Here is a 19,891-nt window from a genome sequence, read left to right as displayed (position 1 = left end):
ACCTTCTTCCTTCTTTAAATTACTTGCTTGCTTCTCCTGGCTTTCTGAAATTAGAGGACATGGAAACTGTATGGTTTTATATTGGGAATGGGTTTTTCTCCCTCGGTATTCACTATGTGGAGAAAACTTTTGTTTTTGTCTTTTAAAAATGTGTTCTCTTTATCTTTATCATGAAACCCTGTTTGGGTACCTACCTGTCTTAGAGAAAGAAGCAGTCTTATCATTTTCATCCATTTCCATATTTACATAAACACTCTTACTTTATCAACCTCAAATTATCAATTTAATTGATCCTACCTCTTAGGGCTGAATCAGGAAGAGAGCGTCTGTAAAAATAAAGAACACCTGAACTTGTATAGTTATAATGTAGAAAAGCAACTAAATAGAGCGTATCATGCCTTCTTCAAGAAGGCCCAAGAGAGGTTGCTCTCCCACTGTCAGGAATACTGCAGTTCTTCTGAGCAAATTTCTTTTTCCTGGTCTCCCTCCCCCCGCATTTTTCATCTGAAGGACGTGATGAATAATTTAGCTGGTCAGGCTTTATCTTTGTATCATGTGCCAAGAGTACAGGGCCGGATTGTGGCCTGCTTCGAGCAAGTACAGAGGATACTACAGCATAATTGTTTCTTAAACTAATGTTACTCCTAGCCTCATTTGATCGTCTTAGATATCTCTCAAATCCTATTTCTTGTTGTTCGTTTTCCCTCATCCACTTATTTTTATTTACATATTATTAATTTAATGGTATTGTATTTGAATGTATCCGTTTGAGTCCTTTCCAAAACAAGGTATGAAGTAAATAAGTCACTTAAGAAAACCATATGCTCATTTCACGTGACCTGTCATACATCTTAAGGTCTTATGGCAAACAATGTATTTTTCTAGTCTTGCTCTATCTATAGTGTTTCGGATTTGTATCCTAGATGGGCTTTGTAATTAGCCTCTTCCAAAGAAACAAACAAGAATCAGGTTGTGCCTTGGTTACAGGGGCACACGTGGAGGTATAAGGACAAGGGGGTTGGTAGTCAGGGATAGTTGAAGAGACGTAGGGTACGCAATAATGATAATGATAACACTGACACTAACATTTATTAAGTGCCACGCACTCCTCAGCAAGGGACATGCCTCCATTCACATAATTCCTACTATGTGAATTATGTTGTTCTATTTTTTCTATTTTACAGAAAAGGAAATCAAAGCACAGAGAGGTTAAGTGGGATTATATTTTGGAGAACAAGATGACGTTGCCTATATTGATTTACAGTGTGAAATGAAAACATATTCCTGATTTCTGAAGAGAATACATTTGTTTTTGCTTTTTCTTTTTTTAAAACATGTCCATCAGTTTTGGATGGCTTGATGCAGTGGTGAACTTACCATGTCTTCATGTCTCCTGTACCAAGTAGGGACTTGATACACTGCAGTTAGTTGTCCTCTGTAGTAGGTTGAACTGTGCCCCCCCACCCCCCCACCCCCGCCAAAGATATGTCCACCTCCTAACCCGTGGAACTTGTGGGTGTGACCTTATTTGGAAAAAGGTCTTGGCAGATATATTTAAGTTAAAGATCTCCATATGAGATCATCCTGGGTTATCCAGCTGGGTCAATCCAATGTCACATGTCCTTATAAGAGAAAGAAGAGAAGACACACACAGAGGAGGAGGCCATGTGAAGAAGGAGGCAGCAATTGGAGTGGTACAGCTACAAGCCAGGAAGTGCCTGGAACCAGCAGAAGCTGGAAGAGGCAAGGAAAGATTCTCATTAGGGCCTGTGAAGGGATCATGGTTCTGCTGACATCTTGTCTTTGGATTTCTGGCCTCCAGAACTGTGATAGAATAGATTTCTGTGGTTGTAAGCCACCCAGTTTGTAGCCACCGTGTTTCCCCGAAAATCAGACCTAGCCGGACCATTAGCTCTAATGCGTCTTTTGGAGCAAACATTAATATAAGACTGGGTCTTATATTATAGTAAAATAACACTGGGTCTTATATTAATGTTTGCTCCAGAAGATGCATTAGAGCTGAAGGTCCGGCTAGGTCTGATTTTTGGGGAAACACGGCATTTGTTATAACAGCTCTAGGAAATTAATGCACCCTCTTAGGGTTGTTTCCTGACTGGGACTCTCCATTGAGACGTCTTTCCTTCCATCCACTTTGTCCATGCCTTCTGGGTAGAGGACCAGAAAGTAAATGGGTTTCTCCTTGCGCAGCTGCACACTTAGCTCTTCTCAGGTGGCCCTTAACCACTGAGCTTTACGCATCTGGCTCGTGGCTCGTGAGCTGTCTTCCCTAGCAGAGAGGGAAAGGCGAGTCCTCTGCTATCACATCCGGCTCCCCTGCTGGAGCTGGACGTGAGCCAGGCTGAAGGAAGAGGAGCATCCCCCTGGCTGCAGCAGATGGCGCTTCTTAGGACTTGGCCGGCCCAGGAGTCCATGGGCTGCCTGAGGGGCCTGTCTGGCAGCCTCTCGACTGGGCCTGGCCAGAGTGGGCATGTGTGTGTTTGTGCACATGGACAGAACAGCCACAGTCACTGTAGACCTCGGATGGAGTTAGGACATTTTCTTGCCATATCTGTACCGTCCCCCACCCCCACCCCAGGGCATCTTTTTATAGGTTTCTGCGATCTTGTTGGCATTTGTCTGTCCACATAAATATTTAACTAAGACCCTAATATTATTTTCTTCCCATTCAAAAACATTCTGCCTAAGAATCCCTCTTTGTGTTTTGAGTGGCTTGAGGTGATTCCAAAATCTCTTCTCCCACTGAAGACTGTTGTCAGTCTTAGGAATGGCACTGTCTGTGGGGCTTTGTCATTCTCTTACGTGTTGGTGTGTGTGGTGAAGTACTCCAGGCTGGAAGCCCCCTGAGAGCAGGTGTCTTAATTGTTACTGCATACTTGTTGCCAGGCCCAGTGCCTCACACGTAAGCGGCGCTTGGTAAATATTGGTCTGTGAATAAACGGATGAGTGATATGTGCTTGAGATGGAGCAAAATTGGTGGCTGTGTTTTTGTTCTGTTAAGGTAATTAGACTTAAGAATACTGGGTTTGCAGTTGTCACATCTCTCTTAAATGGATAGTCCATCAAATCCGTTATATTCTTAGTAAGAGACAAATAAGTGGTTCATGCCTTAAATTTGTTTCCATCTTTTATTTCCAATAAATTTGGAGGAGGGTGGTAATGAAATGGATCTTTTGGATTCCTCTGAAGGAGCAGTGAAGAAGTTTGGTGAAGCAGCGTTGTAAGTAACTCATGAATGGGGCCTTGACTTGAGCCAGTTACTTTTTATTATGAGTATTTGCAAATGCGCATAGTATGTTTGAATAGCCTAATGACTAGAAAGAATAGCATAACAAATTCCCATCTAGATTTAATAATGTACTTCTGGATTTAACAATAATCAACATTTTGTTTTATCTTCGTATGTGTATATATGTGTGTGTATATATGTATGTATGTGTGTGGTATTTTAACGCAACTCCCTGACAGTGGACGTCTATGAGACTTAAGCACAGTTTTTCATATATTCACAATGCTGTTGTCAATTGGAAAAATTAATCATAAGTTTCTGATATCATCACTGCCTCATTCATATTCAAAATGCCTTGAGTATTCCCAAAATATTTTTTTACAGTTGATTTGTTCAATGAGAATCCAGAGAAGGTCCATGTGTTATGGTTGGTTGGTTGACTCGAAGTCTCTCCTGATTGTGAATTGTTCCCCTCCTTTTGTTCCTTCTTGCCGTTGACTTGTTGAAGGGACCAAGTCAGTTCTAGATTTGTTCACATGCTTGCTTGTGGTTTCCCTGGGCCAATTCTGGAGGAAGGAAGGAAGCAGTCACATCTAGATTGGTTGTTTCTCTCTTAGCTCTGACTGATTCCCACTCTGGTTACCGATGTTCTTATTTCAGATTGGAGATGTGCCTGGACCCAGATGCCCAGGCCACTCCCCAAGCATAGGCCAGCAGGTAGTTCCAGACCTTTCCTTTCTATTCACTTTGAAAGCAGGCTTGTGCTTGTGTAAATATCAGGCCCTCTCGGAACAAGCAAAGGAGTCCAAGTGAAAATAGCAAATGAAATTGGAACATCTTATAAATATTGGGGGAGAGAAGAGGCAGAGGGAGATAAGAGAACTGGTTTTCACTCGGGGCCAAGGTATGTTTGTTCTGCATTGCTCAAGGTAATCTTAAATGTTCTTCTCAACTCAAGCAGCGCTTATCTCTCTTGCCCTTAAATGCGTAGAGTTCTCTGTATATGTAAACATGAGTGGCCTCTGGTACGCGCACTCCTTCCATACACAGTGTGTACAACCATTGCGTGTGCGGAGTGGGCACTCAGGGCTTCTGATGGCACATACGGATGTCACAGAGTCTATACCAGGGGTGTCCAAACTTTTTTCAATGGTTTTCACCAAGGGCCATGTGCGGTAAAATACACAAACAGCCGGGCTACTCACTCGAGGTGAAGTACGTATTGCCTCACCTGGTTTATTTAAGTAAACTAAATATATTTTTGGAAATTGCTGCGGGCCGATTAACAATGGATCGTGGGCTGCAGTTTGGACATCCCTGGTCTATACAAATGCAGGGTAATGCCATCACCATCCTGGAGCACACAATGATCTATGGCCAAAATGGTCACTGATCAGAATCTCTTTCAGTTTTAAAATGAATTTCACCTTTACCTGTCAACATGGTCTTTAAAAAAGATATATGTGATGCACTTGTTAGTGGTTTCTTTTCTTTCTTTCTTTTTTTTTTTTTTTTTGATATGAAAAACTTAAGTTAAAGGTTCCATGTAGTTTTTTTTTTTTCAAGTTACCATTTTAACTGTTTTAAAATGTACAGTTTAGTGGCATTAAGTATGTTCACAATATTATGCCACCATCACCACTATTTAATTGCTAACTTTTTCATCTCCTGAAAAGGAAACACTGTACCCATTAAACAGTCACTCCCCCCATCCCCATTTCCTTCCCCTAGTTCATGGTTATCACTAATCTGCTTTCTGTCTCTATGAATTTGCTTTTTCTGGTATTTCATATAAATGGAATTATGTAATTAATATGTGGCCTTTTGTGTAAGGCTCCTTTCACCTAGCATTGAGTTTCATCCATGTTGTAGCATGTATCAGTACTGTGTTCCTTTCTTGTGGCTGAATAATATTACATTTTATGCATATACAACATTTTCTTTATTAGTCAATCTGTTGATGGACATTTGGGTTGTTTTAACCTTTTAGCTATTATGGGTAGTGTTGCTATGAACATTCATGTATAAATATTTGTTTGAACACCTATTTGTAATTCTTTGGGTATATATTCAGGAATAAAATTAGTGGGTCATGTGGTAACTCTGTGTTTAACTTTTTGAGGAATAGCCAAACTGTTTTTCACAGCAGCTACACCATTTTACATTCTTACTAGCAATGTATGAAGATTCCAGTTTCTTTACATCCTCACCAACACTTACTATTTTCTGTTTTCTTGATTCTAGCCATACTAGTGGGTGTGAAATGGTATTTCATTGTTGTTTTGATTTGCATTTCCCTAATGATTAGTGGTGTTGAGTGTCTTTTAATGTGCTTATTGGCCATTTATTTGGTCTCATCAGGTCCTTTGCCCATTTCAAGAGGATCCATGATAGATAATTGCTAGGTTCAGTCATTACTTTCATGATTTTGGCATGGTTTCTGTAAGACTGGGTTTGGTTGTGCGTGTGCGCATGCGTGCACGCCTGCTTGCATGCACGCAAATGCTTGAAAAGATCTACTTCATCAGAATCAACTCTGTGTCTTATGAGTTAGATTTCAGATAGTGTCACCACAGAACTCCCCTGACCTAGAAAAAAAGTACAACAGTAAATTCTTTAAGGGTCTGTGTCTTTAAGCATAAACCTTTAGATTCTGGTTGTGCATTTCAGGAAAAAGTCTTTCACTGAAATTAGTTCATTTTCACGTGAACATCAAAAGCTGCATTAAGTGATTTGCTCTCTGATTTTCATCTACATTAAGAAATAAAATTTCACTCAGCCCCTTTTTCATGACAGCCCTTTAGAAATGGCTAACCTCAAATCCTGCTGTCTCAGTGGATAGTATAGAATGAACAGGAGGGGTTTATGAAAGTCTCCTACTTTCAGTTCTTCTTTATTAACTGAGTTTTAAATACAGTAGAATTTTCCCTTTTAACAGTTTTTGGGGAACTCTCAAGTGTCCTGAAATACTTTTAGTTCAGACTTTGTAATTAGCTCTGTGGAGAAGCATCGAGCCCCTTTCAGGTCGGTTGGGACCCTTTCTGTCTTTTGCTGTGAGAATAACGTGGCGGAAAATCCCTCCTGGCATTTTCTTTCCTTCCCCAATGTATTGTGCAGGAATCCCCAGACCTGGACATTATCAGAATTAGCTTGGGAGTTTTTTAAAAAATAGTTTTCCTGGGCTTTAATCGCCACAGAATCGAAGTCAACAGGTCTGTTGTAGGACTAGCAATCTTCTAAATCTAAACACTGGGAGACAACGTGTGGGGTGATTAAGTGATTGAAGATGGGATCATGTGACCTCAGTTTTGAATTTAGTCACTTACTTTCATAAGTTTCTTGGTTAAATAATTTAATTCTGTTCCTCATTTTCTTCAACTGAAGCAGAAATTATCACATATACATACATACATACATATACATTCATAGCTCATTAAGTTGTTGCAAAAACCAAAACTAAGACCATGTGAACGTGTGTAGTCACATGTCAAGTGCCACAGACCTTAGTAACTGCTGGCGCTACTATTAGAACCAGGTTTCACATGCATAGTTGGACTATGAGTGTAACTTTGTTTCCAAAGCACTGGTTTCTAAGTCATGTGTTTGCTGGGGTTGATTTAAGCAATTCTGAGTTACCACTCGGGCTGTAAGAGAGATAGAAAGAATCTAATATAAGAAGAATTGTGGGGGGTGGGACTTTTCTCCAAAAAAGGAGTATGAGCTTCACATAACTGGTATATCTTTGTGCTTTTGCTACTTCATGCAGGACAGTAAACACATAGAGATTAGAACATTAGACAGAATCTTCTGTTTCTGTTGGCTGCCCAAGCAGATTTTGAGATATTTCGTCTCTGTGACGGTGGCCTCATACCCTCAACTTCCCTTTAGCAGTACAAATGGGTGATCTTTTGGAGAGCTGCCTAATTTTTAATTTACTAAGGCAGCTGGGTTCCTCTTTACCAAATAAGGGAAGTAAATGATAAGAATAAACATGAGACATTTCTGTCAGTGGCCAGTTATCGGTGGTTCTTTAAAGAAAAGTGGCATAGATAACAGAACACATTGGCATATCCCAAACCCTCACCTTTGACCTTGGAGTACATTCCTGTTCTGCCAGACTCTGCAGGACTCTGAATCTCACCTGGGTAGACTGTCAAGGTTTAAGGCCCAGTGGGGAAGTGGGTTTGGTTTACAGTAGATTTTACTGCAGAAACCAAAAAACCCAATGATATTTAGTGGGGACTCTTACTATTAGGTTGGTGCAAAAGTAATTGCGGTTTTTGCAGTTATTTTTAACCATTTAAACTGCAATTACTTTTGCACCAACCTAATAGCTAGAACTCAAGAACCCTCTGCAGTTCTGAAACCCATGGCTGCAGTTCTTATTTACTTTTTTCTTTTCAGGAAAAGAAGATTTTTCAGATCCCCTGGATGCATGCAGCTAGACATGGGTGGGATGTGGAAAAAGATGCACCACTCTTTAGAAACTGGGCAATCCATACAGGTAATCCAAACGAAACCCCCTGCATCGTTTATAGAGGCCAGCCCTATTGTTTTGTTGTTGTTGTTGTTTTCATGCCTTCTTTTTTTCTTTTAGTTGTGGTATAATTGACAAATAAAATTTTAAGATATTTAAAGCAGACAAGTTCTGATCTGATATACGTAATCCTTGTGAAAAGATTCCCCCCCCATCGAGGTAATTAACCCATTCATCACTTCACATATTTACCTTTTATTTATTTGGGTTTTTTTTTTACTGAAAACATTTAAGTTCTCTCTTTGCAAATTTCAGTTATACAATACAGTGTTAATTGCTGTTAATTTTTGTTTTTACTACATATATAAAATCTCCTGGCTTACGGTCTCATGAAGATACCATGTTTCCCCAAAAATAAGACCTAGCTGGACAATCAGCTCTAATGCGTCTTTTGGAGCAAAAATTAACATAAGACCCGGTCTTATATTACATTTTGTTATATTATATTATATTATATTATATTATATTATATTATATTATATTATACCGGGTCTTATATTAAAATAAGACCCCGTCTTATATTATGTTATATTATATAAGACCGGGTCTTATATTATATTAAAATAAGACCCGGTCTTATATTAATTTTTGCTCCAAAAGATGCATTAGAGCTGATGGTCCGGCTAGGTCTTATTTTCGGGGAAACATGGTAGCTCTGAAAAACCTGTGACTTGTTCCCAGGAACATCCAGGACACATGGGGTACAGACTTCATCACTCAGCAGTGATATTCCACCCATTCCACAGAAACTTAGTTCTTAAATTTCCTATAATGCGGAATTCTGATTAAATTCCCCAGGTGTGTACCAAAGTAATATAGAACTTACTTGTTTTACAGCTTTAAACTTGGGTTGAATTTATCTCCCTCAAAGGTAGTCAAGAATATATTTATTTACAACAAAATTTAAGTAGGGAACTATTTACAGGCATGGATTTTTTGTTTAATATTCGAAAGTCAGATGAAAAAGAGACCCTCCAGTTACCTGTACTTATGGATCTCCCAATCCTCCAACCTTCTATATTACTTACATTGATTCTCCATTCTTCTACGATTGTTAATTTTCTCTCAAGCTGTTTCGTAGCGTCAGGGTGACCAGCTAGTACCAGTTTGCCCGGAATTGTCCAGGTTTTAAAACAAAAATTCCCGTATCCCAAGAACCTTCCCAGTCCCCGGCAGACCAGGATGTTGGTTACCATAGGTATCGCCTGGAATTAAAAGGGTTCTCTGTGCTACTTGGCCAGCAATCCTATGCTTCCAGCAATTTTTACTCTGAACCTTAATTCTTTTGTCTATTTTGTTAGGAAAGCATCAACCAGGAGTAGATAAACCTGATCCAAAAACATGGAAAGCAAATTTTCGATGTGCCATGAACTCCTTGCCTGATATTGAAGAAGTCAAGGATAAAAGTATAAAGAAAGGAAATAACGCCTTCAGAGTCTACCGGATGTTGCCCTTATCGGAGAGGCCTTCTAAGAAAGGTAGATAATGAGATTTACTGGCGAATACAATGATCATTTAATATACATTGTTGTACCTTTGTGATTTCTTTATTTCCACATCTGTAGTTCACACCGTGGATGATAATTCTGCCCTTACCTGGCTGGGGAAAGTGACTTTCAGGTCACCAAAGGCAGTAAAACATTTGGAATTTAGGCCATGTACAGATTACAGCATGGTTAGGGTCACTGAGAGTTTCGGAAAGAATTTAACTTAAGCGAAATGTTTCTCTGTATGTTCTTCATGAGTTAATCCACAACTATTTTCTGTTGCCACAGGAAAGAAACCAAAGACAGAAAAAGAAGACAGAGTTAAGCACATCAAGGTAATCTTTGGTTGTTCAGGGAGAAGGCCAAAGTTGTGATAATATTAATGACTCATATTCTGTCTCATAAAAACAAGAAATGTGATCTCTGTGAAGTATTTAATCTTTCTTCTTTTGCTATTGTGTTTTATATGCTTTACATGTCTCCTCTTTGACATGTACCCACTTGCAGACTCAAGGACACATATACCTGCTTCATCCAGCTTCCCTGAGAAATTTATGAATGAAGTCACAAATTCATACTGGGGTGGACAGTCTCAAGCCTCCATCTGGTCCCCACACTATTGCCAGCTGTCACTTAGTACCAGCTAAGTTCCAGCAACCAGCTACTATCTGAGGCTATTAAGTACATTTTCAGGCAATTAAATATATTTTAAAATACATTAAATATTATACATCTATATTAAAATGTGTTTACTTATATTTTACATATATATATATGTTCTGTGACAGGCCATTAGGTTGAGGACCCAGTGATGAATTCAAACACTCTATTAGTGTCGATCTCAATTGTTTTTTTTCTGCTTCACTACAAAACCAACTCTCATGACTCCCAAAGGTTTTGCATAGGGATGTGTTTGTGTGTGTGTGAGCTTTCTAGTAGGCTGGGAAGCCTGCAGTCCCCTGCAGTGTGAGGACCTTTGTATGTGGAATAGGTAGCTCTTGTTCAATAGCCAGAGGATAGCCAAATACCCCGTGCAGAACCGAGGGTGAGCTTCAGTTCCTAGGCAAAGAGCAAACATTGCAGTCCCAGAGCCCTAAACCATCAGAGAAAAGATTGTCTAGTTCTCTGTGTTCCCTTTACACATAAAGAAACTGAGAAGCTCGAGAGTTGAGTCACGTGGACCGAAAGGCTGTGGGACATGTGGCCAAGGTCACACTGTTATTTAGAAATAAACTTAAAGGAGAGGTTAAGTATTCTGATTTCTAACCTCCTGATAGAAATAACTGTTGAAAAAAAACAAAACAAAAGCAAACTGTCCAGACAATACAATGTTTAAATATAAGCCACTTAGTCAAAATAGCAGGAAAAAACTATAAAAAAATTTACTTCAGATATAAAGTTAGACTTGTGTAGGGAGTTAGAGTTTGAGGGGAAACTTAAATAAATCGTTGTTTCAGACACATTTACCTCTACAACGGAAAATAAATATTTTAGGCAGAGTATTTTACTAGCAATACCTCCAGTTTCATTTTCAATATCTTTAGTTTGTGACATATTTTAAATATAGCACAGTATTAAGGCCCGATTTTGTTTTAACTTTATTGTGGAAAAAGTTTATACACATAGGAAGGAAACAAATGAGTAGAATTGACTCCGTAGACAATCACCCCAATTTCAACATTAATCAACTCATGGCTATATTATTTCATTAGCACTTCCACCCACTTCCCTGCATCCAATCTAGAATTGCAGATATTCAATCATTTTTGACTTACAAAAACAATTTTTTATGGTTTAGCTCAATATTTTGAAGCAAATTCCAAACATACCATTTCTTCCATAAATATTTCAGTGTATATCTTTAAATGATAGGCACTCTTTAAAAATAACCCAGTATCATTATTGCATGTGAAAAAATTAACAGTAATTCCTCAGTATCGTCAAATATCCAGTGTTCAGATTTCTAGTTGTTTCATAAATGTTACCATCATTGTATAGTCTGTTTACTTGAATCAAGACCCATGTATATAACATCCACTGATTGTGAGTTTTGGATATTGTCGCTTAAGTTTTTTTTAATCTATAGGTTTCCTGTACATCACTTTTAAAAAAATTTAATTTTTCCTTGCAATTGAAAAAATCTAGTTATTAGTTATATCAATTTTCCCCCAGTTTGTATTATTTAGGGTCTACATTTTGATTCGTTTAGTTAGAAGAGTATAACTTCCCCACAGATACGTGATTTTGAAGAATTTGCTATAATCTTAAGTACGACTAGACCCTATTTATTACTGTTTTCACAGCATGTAGTTCAGTGCCTGGTAAAGAACAGATAATTAGTACATATTTGATCATTGAATACATGCATGAGTGTTTGTTGACCAAAGAGATGCATAAATAAACATAACATGTTGGGTGGGAGTGGGGGTTTTACATTAGTGTGCAGATTTAACTTCATAAGCCCAGTTAAAGGAGAAATAAGAATGGAGTAACAGATGTTCACTTTTCAACAGACTTTGCTCAAACATATCTACCATACTCCATTGACTATCAGATGCCAATGATTATAAGCTGTACCATTATTTTATGTATCTCTAAGCAAGAAAAACTGCTTGCAATGAAACCACGACACATAATTGATTATAAAGCACATCCTATTTCAGGGATGTGGAAATGTGCATCTTAGAATTGATGACACGTACTGGTCTCATAAATAAGAAACAGTCAAATCAGCAGTCAAATTGCAGCAGTCTAATCAGCAGTGGCAGTGTCTTCCACATGGCCAGCCTCAGGTGGAAATTGGCCATATCGGCTGAGGAAAGCAAGTGAGAGATTTTCTCTTAGGTGCAACCATGTGGGTCAAGTTCCAACCCAGCAAAGTGTACATTGTGAAATCTTCCTGTGATGAAGCTATGGTTAATACTAGAAACTTGTCCCTCAAAGGGACATTGTTCCTTCAGTAGAAGGCAGGTGACTCATCAGAAATAAGCACAGCCGAACTTTTGAATTTAAATCTGCTTACATCTGTTCTACAGTGCAGCGGTGGAACATGGATAAAGCCAGTGGGCCTCCCAAATTCTGTGGCTCGTGACTGCAAATGCCATAGTCTTCTCTCCCTGTTTCTGTAGAATGTCTCCAAAGTTTCACTCTCCAGGTTGTCTGGAACTGTAATTCAAGGACCTTATCCTTTCTGAGCTTTTAATACCTTACTCTTTGTTGTATATGAAAACACCTCAGTTCTGAGTTAATACGTTCTGTGCAAATAATGCAACTGGATAGACTAGGTGGGTTTCTTCCACTGAGAAAATTTGTCTTGTGTGTAGCGAGTAGGTATGAAAATTTGCTGTTGAAGCAAGTTCTTCATTCAGTTCAAGCTGGATGGGAGTTTTAACCAGTCTTCATTCAGTTCAAGCTGGATGGGAGTTTTAACCAGTCTTCATTCAGTTCAAGCTGGATGGGAGTTTTAACTAGAAAAGGATGTTTAGAACATGCAAGATTTTCCCAGGAAATTGTCAAAATTTTTCTTGGGTAACTCAGGCAATTTAGCTCCAGGTCATATGTTCCCTGAGCAAATAGTTTCCCTGAGACTGGGAGACCCAAGGCCCATTGGCCACATAGTAGGTGCAGAAATGCTGCCTCGATATTTCCTGATGATCTCTTTGTGAGTATATCCTGCATACTCAGTGAGCCGTTTCAACTTGAACTAAGACCCACCTATGTGGAGGTAACCGACTAAGGAAGTATAAATAAGGAACACAATAGTGAGTAATACTAGATTGTACAGTATCAGAGCATACTCATATATGTATTTCAAAAATGTAATAAGGCCAAGATCAATAAGGATAGAAGTGGGTTAAAACAGAGGCATGGTAGCTGACATTTTTGAGCCCCTCCCAGGTTCAAAGCTCTAATTATTATCTCATTTAGTGCCCTCTGTAATGGGCAGGTTATCTGTCTCCCTTTTGCATACAAGGAAATGGGGACACAAAAGAGGTTGAGTCATTTTTCCCAAGGTTGTACTGTTCTGTGGAGCCGTAATTTGAATCCAAGTTAGTCCATCTCCAGAACACATGCTTTTTCACCACACTCAGGGCTGTTAGCTGTTTGGAGGCCGTGGGCTGTGAGCCAGGCCCTGGGGGATGGATGGATGGAGTGAAATGGAGGGCATTTTCAGGTACCCAGGAGCATCATACATGAGCGCCTGGAGATTAGAGTTGCTGTTTGGTCTTCACTGGATGAGTCAGGAAACTGTCTTAATTAGAGTAGGAGTTTGTGTGAGGGAAAGAAGGGAAACAAAGGCGTGCAGGTAGGGTGGGTCAGCAATGAATACTTCCTCCCTCATAGGATTGTTTGCAGATGAAAGGTGCAAGCTTTGAAAACTATAAAGTGCTTCCAGATCAAAGAATTGGTGTTGTTGTGGAAAATATAACCTAGGAGGGCCTCTGAAGGCACTTGGTAAAGGCACTTGGTCTGTATTAGTTCTGAATACGGCCCTCTGAGTAGCGGTTACAGAAAGCAGATACTGGCTTAGCAGAACTTTCTAATAGAGCTGTTGGCTCTACCAGTGACTTGAGCTGGATTCAGAAGCAATGCGCTCCCTGTCATTGTCCCTCGACAGGCTGGACGACCGCCTGTCAGGGCTGATATTGGAGGGAGTACAGTTTTTAAACCTTCATCAGATGAAAACACATAACCCACTTGAAAAACATAAAATCAGAGCTGCCTTGGATGGAGCAGACAAGGGGGTCGCCGTGCCTCCCTGGTGCCTTCCGCTCCTCCTGCTGGCTTCGGAGAGACTGCTCAGAGCACTGTCTGAAAACTCGTTGGCTAAGTAACCTATCTGGATGATTTCATAAAGTAAGGGCCCAGCTGAGCTCTTTGGGGAAGGTTTGGAGCATGATGGAATTGATATTTAAGGGAGGTCTTTCTCATGGTGATAGGAAGGAATGGAGGGGAGGAGAGACTGCGGTAGAAAGTAGAGCTGAAGATGGTGGCAGTTGGACTGGAAAGGAGGAGATATTTCTGTGGAGAAGGGAAGAGGATACAGGTGATGAACATAGGAGTGGATCAAAGAAGGGAAGATAGTGGATCAAAGAAAGAGGCCCTGAGTTTTCAATCCTCATAGAGGGGGTTAGTGGGAATGGAGCATGTTTTGTGGAGAAAAGGGTGTGTGTTGAACGTTGAATGTGTTGAGTTTGCAATGACAGAGAGCCTCTAAAGCAAAGAAATGGTGTGTAGAAAGCGAGATCTGACAGGTGCAGCGCTCAGGTAACTGTTGGAGGGCAGATGTGTGGTCATTGACTCAAGGATGATATTGGAGGCCTGGAAAACAGATGTCTTCTCCGAGAGAGAAGCTGTATGAGATGGAGACAGAGACCGAAGGAGAAGCCGAAGAGAAACGTGAACTGAGGAAAAAAGCCAAAAGGGAAGTTGCAGTGAGAGTGGGAGAAAGAAAATGAAGATGGTCTTGTTCCCAGAAAGGAGGAAAGGATGGAAGGTGTTTCTAGGACCAGGCAGGAGGCTTCCGCCTGTTTGGCTAGAGCTCCTTTTCTAGTGGCCTCGTGGCCTCCATGATGTGCAGTATGCAATTCCCTGGGCTGCTTTTATGAAGCCCAGCTGTCAGCTTGCAATTTTTGGTAGTAGAGAGACCTAGACATACTCTTAAATTGGGCTTCAAGGAGACTGGTTTTACACAGATAAATTAGGACATTTCTGGGCGTCGGGAATCTGGCTTTGGGTGGCAAATGTTCTTATGGCCATTATATTTGGCTTCAGGGAGGGGACATCTAGACAAGGGACTGTGTGGCACAGGGATGAGACATAATGGGCTTTATGCTGTCCTGTGATGTAGGCCCATCCCCAGGCCCCTCCAGCAGGCATAGCTTTGAGACCAACCAAAGGTGTATTGTTTTAGAGGTCTAAAGAAGGCTGCCCTGCCCCCGAACTCTGTCTTGTGCTGGTCTGCTTTCACCTAAAATCCCTTAAACTGTAGACTAAATCTTGGATTCTATATGAACAGGCCAAACATCTCCGGCATAACTATTTAGCAGAGTTCACGCACCATGGAGGGGTCTGAACCCAACCACCATCTTTTCTTTCTTGGTTTTCTTTGGGGCAAGGTGAGGGTTAGAAACCAAGATGACTTGATTAACAGGAGAGCCTACATCTAAAGTAAGAAAGGGAATAGAACAGGGAGGCTAGTTCAGGATTAACCAGGCCACGTTATGGTGCAGCAGTGTGGGGACAGGGCAGAAGTGGGCACCACAGGGGGCCAGGGGACACTGTGGGCAAAGGCCGTTCATGACCTGCAAGATCTCTAGGCACATGTTCCACAGACAACTGTACACCTCTTTTCTTATTTGGAGTCACAATATGTATGGCTAAGGTTTAGCAGTCCCTATTCTAATCACTTCAAAAGTTTTGACTGAGTGTAGTGAAGGTCCCTGTTGTTCTGCAGCCTGGATGGGGACCGCTCAGGGAGGCACCGACTGCATTTCACTATATGAGTTGCTATATTGTCCTTCCAGAGCCATTGTACCGATGAGATGGTTGCACTGAAGACTTTGAAATCGACAGGTTGTTCTTGAGGAGGGGATGAGAGGAGTAAAACAGTGTTCAGACTAGTCTGACTCGGTCTCCACTGGTAGAAAATACCATTCCATTGTAGAAGTAGTGCCGGATACAAGGTAGAGGTGGGGTAGTAAACAATGTGGAAACTAGTTCTTGTCTCAGTGTCCTTTGGAATTAGTGCAGGATGCAGGGGTAATTAAGCCAGAAAGCTCCTGGAGTCAGACCGTGTGGCATGATCAAAGACTGAGTTCTGTTCCTGTGTCTGAAAGTAGTGTAATCTTGGAGAATGAATTTGTCTCTGAGTCATCGTTTTATCAAGTGTAAAGTGATAAAAGTATCACTTGCCACTCATTAAACTCTAGATCCTGTGAAACACTGAGAGGTCTTCAATTGAAAAAAATCAGAATAATTTATGTTTTTAAATATATACAAGTCCTACTGCCTTATTACTTTTATAAGAAACCCAGAAACAGAATGAGTAAAACAAAGTAACGTAAGACAACCAATGAAGACCATAAAAATTGTTTTTTTTTTCATAATTCCTTCAGATGTTCTGTACTTAGTTCCTTTTGAAAGATTTGAGGAAACGGAAGTGGAATAATGAACATGCGGCATGACTGGGCGGGGGAGATGCCAAAGGGCCCTTGAGGAAACCAGCGAGAAGGAAGGTGCCACCAGAAAAGCATAGAATTACACAACAACAGGTGGTTTTTGTTGGCAAGAGGGAGCATGCAGACCTTCCTATTGGGTGTCAGCACGGTGTTGAGGGAAAGGGACTTGAGGAAAGGTCACTGGATTTGGGCGAGCAGAGTTTTATTGGCGACTTTAGATAATAGCGAGCGTTTCTTTAGTAAATGCCAGGTGCACATTTATCTCCTTTAATCTTCATATCATCCCTATGACGTGGGTCCTGTTGTCCTCAGTTTACATCTGTCCACCATGCCCTAAGAGAGGCTTAAAGAGGGTAAATAAAGTTCTGCAACTAGTGAGGAGTGGGAGAGCCAGGCTTTGACCTGAGGCCCATCTTCCCACCCCCCAGAAGCCAGGAGTTTGATTCCACAAGTAGTGTGGCAGCGAGACTACAGGGTCTAACAAGGGCACAGGTGACAGGCGAAGGTGGGGAAGGCAGACACTTGTTCAGAAGTTTGGCTCTAAAGGAAGAGAAAAGACGGTGATTCAAGGCATAGGCCAGTGAGTTTTTCCTAGAAAGGTAGACTTCTTACTTGGAGCTTTTAAAAGAAGAGAAAATGCAAGGTGCTGTAGGACAAAGGCAACAATTCTGTCCAGTGGGGCTGTCCTGGGCTTTTCCTTATGTTCACCCTTTGGTACATCTGGTCAACCATGCAGTGTGTGATTTTTTTTTTTTTAATTGAGCTATACAGTGAAGTGATGTCTTTGAAGTTATAGTTACTGTGGTGGGATTTTGCCAAGTGGGATCATGAAGGAGGAGGTCATTTTTCCCTCCTTCCCTATGTGACATTCCTAAGTCACTTTTTTGGGGGGTTCATCATGGATTCCAAGAAGCACATAAATAAATTGATAAGAGTGTCCCGCATGTCATAGAGGTGTACGGCATGGGCTTTTTCAAAGCACAGTCCTATCGACCTCACATGATCTTCTGCTCCCGTCTTGTATTCTTTCTGCCCTTCAGCCTCCTCTCCATTTTGGTTTCCCGAAGGAGTCGTCCTATGTGGTTCTTTTTGTCTGGCTCGATTGCTGTCATAGACACAAATGCATTCTTACCTTGAGGAGAAGCTCCCCTGTCAAAGTGCTGTACCTCAGGACTAGCTCTCCCAGGGTTGGTTGGCACTTTCAGCCCGGAGGGTTCATGTGAACAAAGCAGAACTGAGAAGCTAGACTAAGGAAAAGGAAATTGTTCTCATTGTTTCATTAGTATGAGTGAGCTGTATGGGACATTCAGGCCCTTGAAAGGCATTTATATGAAGCTGTGGGTGTGGGGTTGCTCAACTGGACTCCATCGGGGGCGGGAGGCTGGCTTCAGCTGTGAGTGTGACCCGTGTTATCAGCCACCCACCCAGTGTAGGATACTCAAGTGGCCCGAGTCCAGGGCAAGCTGTATCTGAGAAGAAGTCATCCACAACGTCCTCTGGGTTCCTGTTCTTGGGCCAACGGTTGAAGATTTTCCTCAGACATGGGGGAAAGAGTTTTTCCTCAGAAATAATTATAAAAGAGGTAGCAGGATTCCTTTCTTCAAGCCAGAAAATTGACTCTTTTGAGTACTGCCTCCCTCAGAGAAGGAAGACTTGGAATCGAGGCAGTGCGGTACTTTACATAGATAGTTACACAACTCTGCTTCACCCTAGAGCTATTGTCTGAAGGTGGAAGCATTTCAGAAAGGCAAGTTAGATGCACTGGTACCATTTCCTCAAAGGAAGACACTACCCAGAAATGTGCTTCTTTAGCTCCAGGCTGATTTGAAGAGGTAGGGAATGCGTTCGGGAGATGAATGGACTCTAGCGTCAAAGTAGACAGAGGGTAGAATTTAAGCTAAGAAAAGGGAGGGCAAAGGAAGTGTTCTCAATTCTTTTTTCTTTTCTTCTTCCTAGCAAGAACCAGTTGAGTCATCTTTGGGGCTTAGTAATGGAGTAAGTGATCTTTCTCCCGAGTATGCGGTCCTGACTTCAGCTATAAAAAATGAAGTGGATAGTACGGTGAACATCATAGGTAAACTGTTTTGACATCTCATTTTTTATATACACGAGCAGCCCTCTGGGGTCTAAAATTTGTAAAACATGATTTGAAATAACATAGTCAGTGGGAGGGGGTCTTGGAACCATCTCAGTATGCAAGTTCCAGCCCCCAGATTTCAGGGCTGAAAAATAAAAGCCTTTGAGGTTCAGATAAAGAAATTCAGATGGTTCAGCCTCAAGAAAATAGGCCGAGAGTGACATCCCAGGAGATTCCAAGTAGATGCAGTAGTTTTATTTCCCTAGTGGCTAATGATTAGCAGTTCTCAATCTTTTCAGTAATTGGTTACATGGACAAAGTGTTATTTATTTAACTTGGGAACAAGGAGAGGGGAGACTGTCCTCTCAGCACGTGCTTCAGAGCAGAGCTGCCACAAAGGTGGTGTTCATTTTACAGATGAAGAAACGGAGGCTTAGAGATATGTTGCCGAAGGACCCATTTTGGTTCCGCAAAGAGTTTTGAGCACCCTCCATATTCTAGACTCACTACTATGAGCAGCAGCTAGATTGGGGAACAGGGCAGGCCCAGTTCCTAGTTTCATGGAGGGAGAGAGACAGTAAACAAAGCCACAGATAACTAATGCTGCAAAGGAAAAGCATGGAGATAAGAGAGAACCAGGGACTGGATTTCCACTGGAGGTTTCCCTGCTGAGTTGAGGTTTCCCCTGAAGCCGGGTGGATGAGGAGGGACATTGTGGGGCAGGCAGCAGGACTGGCCCACATGGACTATGACACACTTGGAGAACCAGAGGAAGGTTTGTGTGACAGCATAGTGAACAGCAGGAGGTTCCCCTCAGAAAGGGTGGCCAGGTGGGGTCATGGGGGCCCTTTGCAGGCTAAGGAAAGGAGATTGGGTTTTATTTCTAAACTGCTAGAGAGTGCGTTTCAAAAAAAAATTGTTTTTAATTGAAGTATAACAGACAGTAGAGTGCATATGTGTTTTACATACACGCACGATGTAAATACCACCCCTCGCAGGCTTTTAGGCAGGAGGGTGACAAGCGTGAATTATATCTCAATAAAGTCCCACTGGGATATTGTGGTGAATGGTTGGTGGGAACTCGGTGCAAGGTGGAGGCCCAGCCGTGAACTCTTATTCCAGGTCCAGCCCCAGAATCCAAAACCGGAGCTCTGCCCTCAGGTACCTTCTGGTCCATTACACCTTGCTCCATGTTGGAAACAGTCAGGGCTCCTGATGCTGGTAAGAACCAGAGAGATGAAGCAGGGCGGCAAGAGCAAGCCTCACGTCTGGGTGCCTTCATTTCTGGATTGTCAGTGGAATATGGATGGGAGGCCACAGCCACTACGATGCCAGTCACCCTTCATTTCCATGGGTTTGGGA

At 41.3% G+C, this 19,891-nt stretch overlaps 1 protein-coding gene across 9 annotated transcripts in view; it reads left to right on the top strand.

Annotated features, from left to right (window-relative positions):
- IRF2 (interferon regulatory factor 2) overlaps window positions 1-19,891 on the top strand; it is a 75,230-nt gene that overhangs the window by 35,654 nt on the left and 19,685 nt on the right. For 5 of the 9 annotated variants that reach the window (XM_019736120.3, XM_074329850.2, XM_074329851.2 and 2 more), the window contains 5 exons: window positions 7,652-7,751; window positions 9,086-9,262; window positions 9,560-9,606; window positions 18,409-18,526; window positions 19,652-19,750. In XM_019736120.3, coding sequence (XP_019591679.1) covers window positions 7,652-7,751; window positions 9,086-9,262; window positions 9,560-9,606; window positions 18,409-18,526; window positions 19,652-19,750 — 541 coding nt within the window. The remainder of the gene's footprint in view (window positions 1-7,651; window positions 7,752-9,085; window positions 9,263-9,559; window positions 9,607-18,408; window positions 18,527-19,651; window positions 19,751-19,891) is intronic. The other 4 variants (XM_074329852.2, XM_074329854.2, XM_019736127.3 and 1 more) reach the window with 1 other exon arrangement.

Source organism: Rhinolophus sinicus, chromosome 16 (assembly GCF_057876585.1).
Source record: "Rhinolophus sinicus isolate RSI-liver-muscle chromosome 16, RSI-T2T, whole genome shotgun sequence".
NCBI lineage: Eukaryota > Metazoa > Chordata > Mammalia > Chiroptera > Rhinolophidae > Rhinolophus > Rhinolophus sinicus.
Note: the sequence above shows the minus strand (reverse complement) of the source record. Positions and strands in the feature narration are given on the sequence as shown.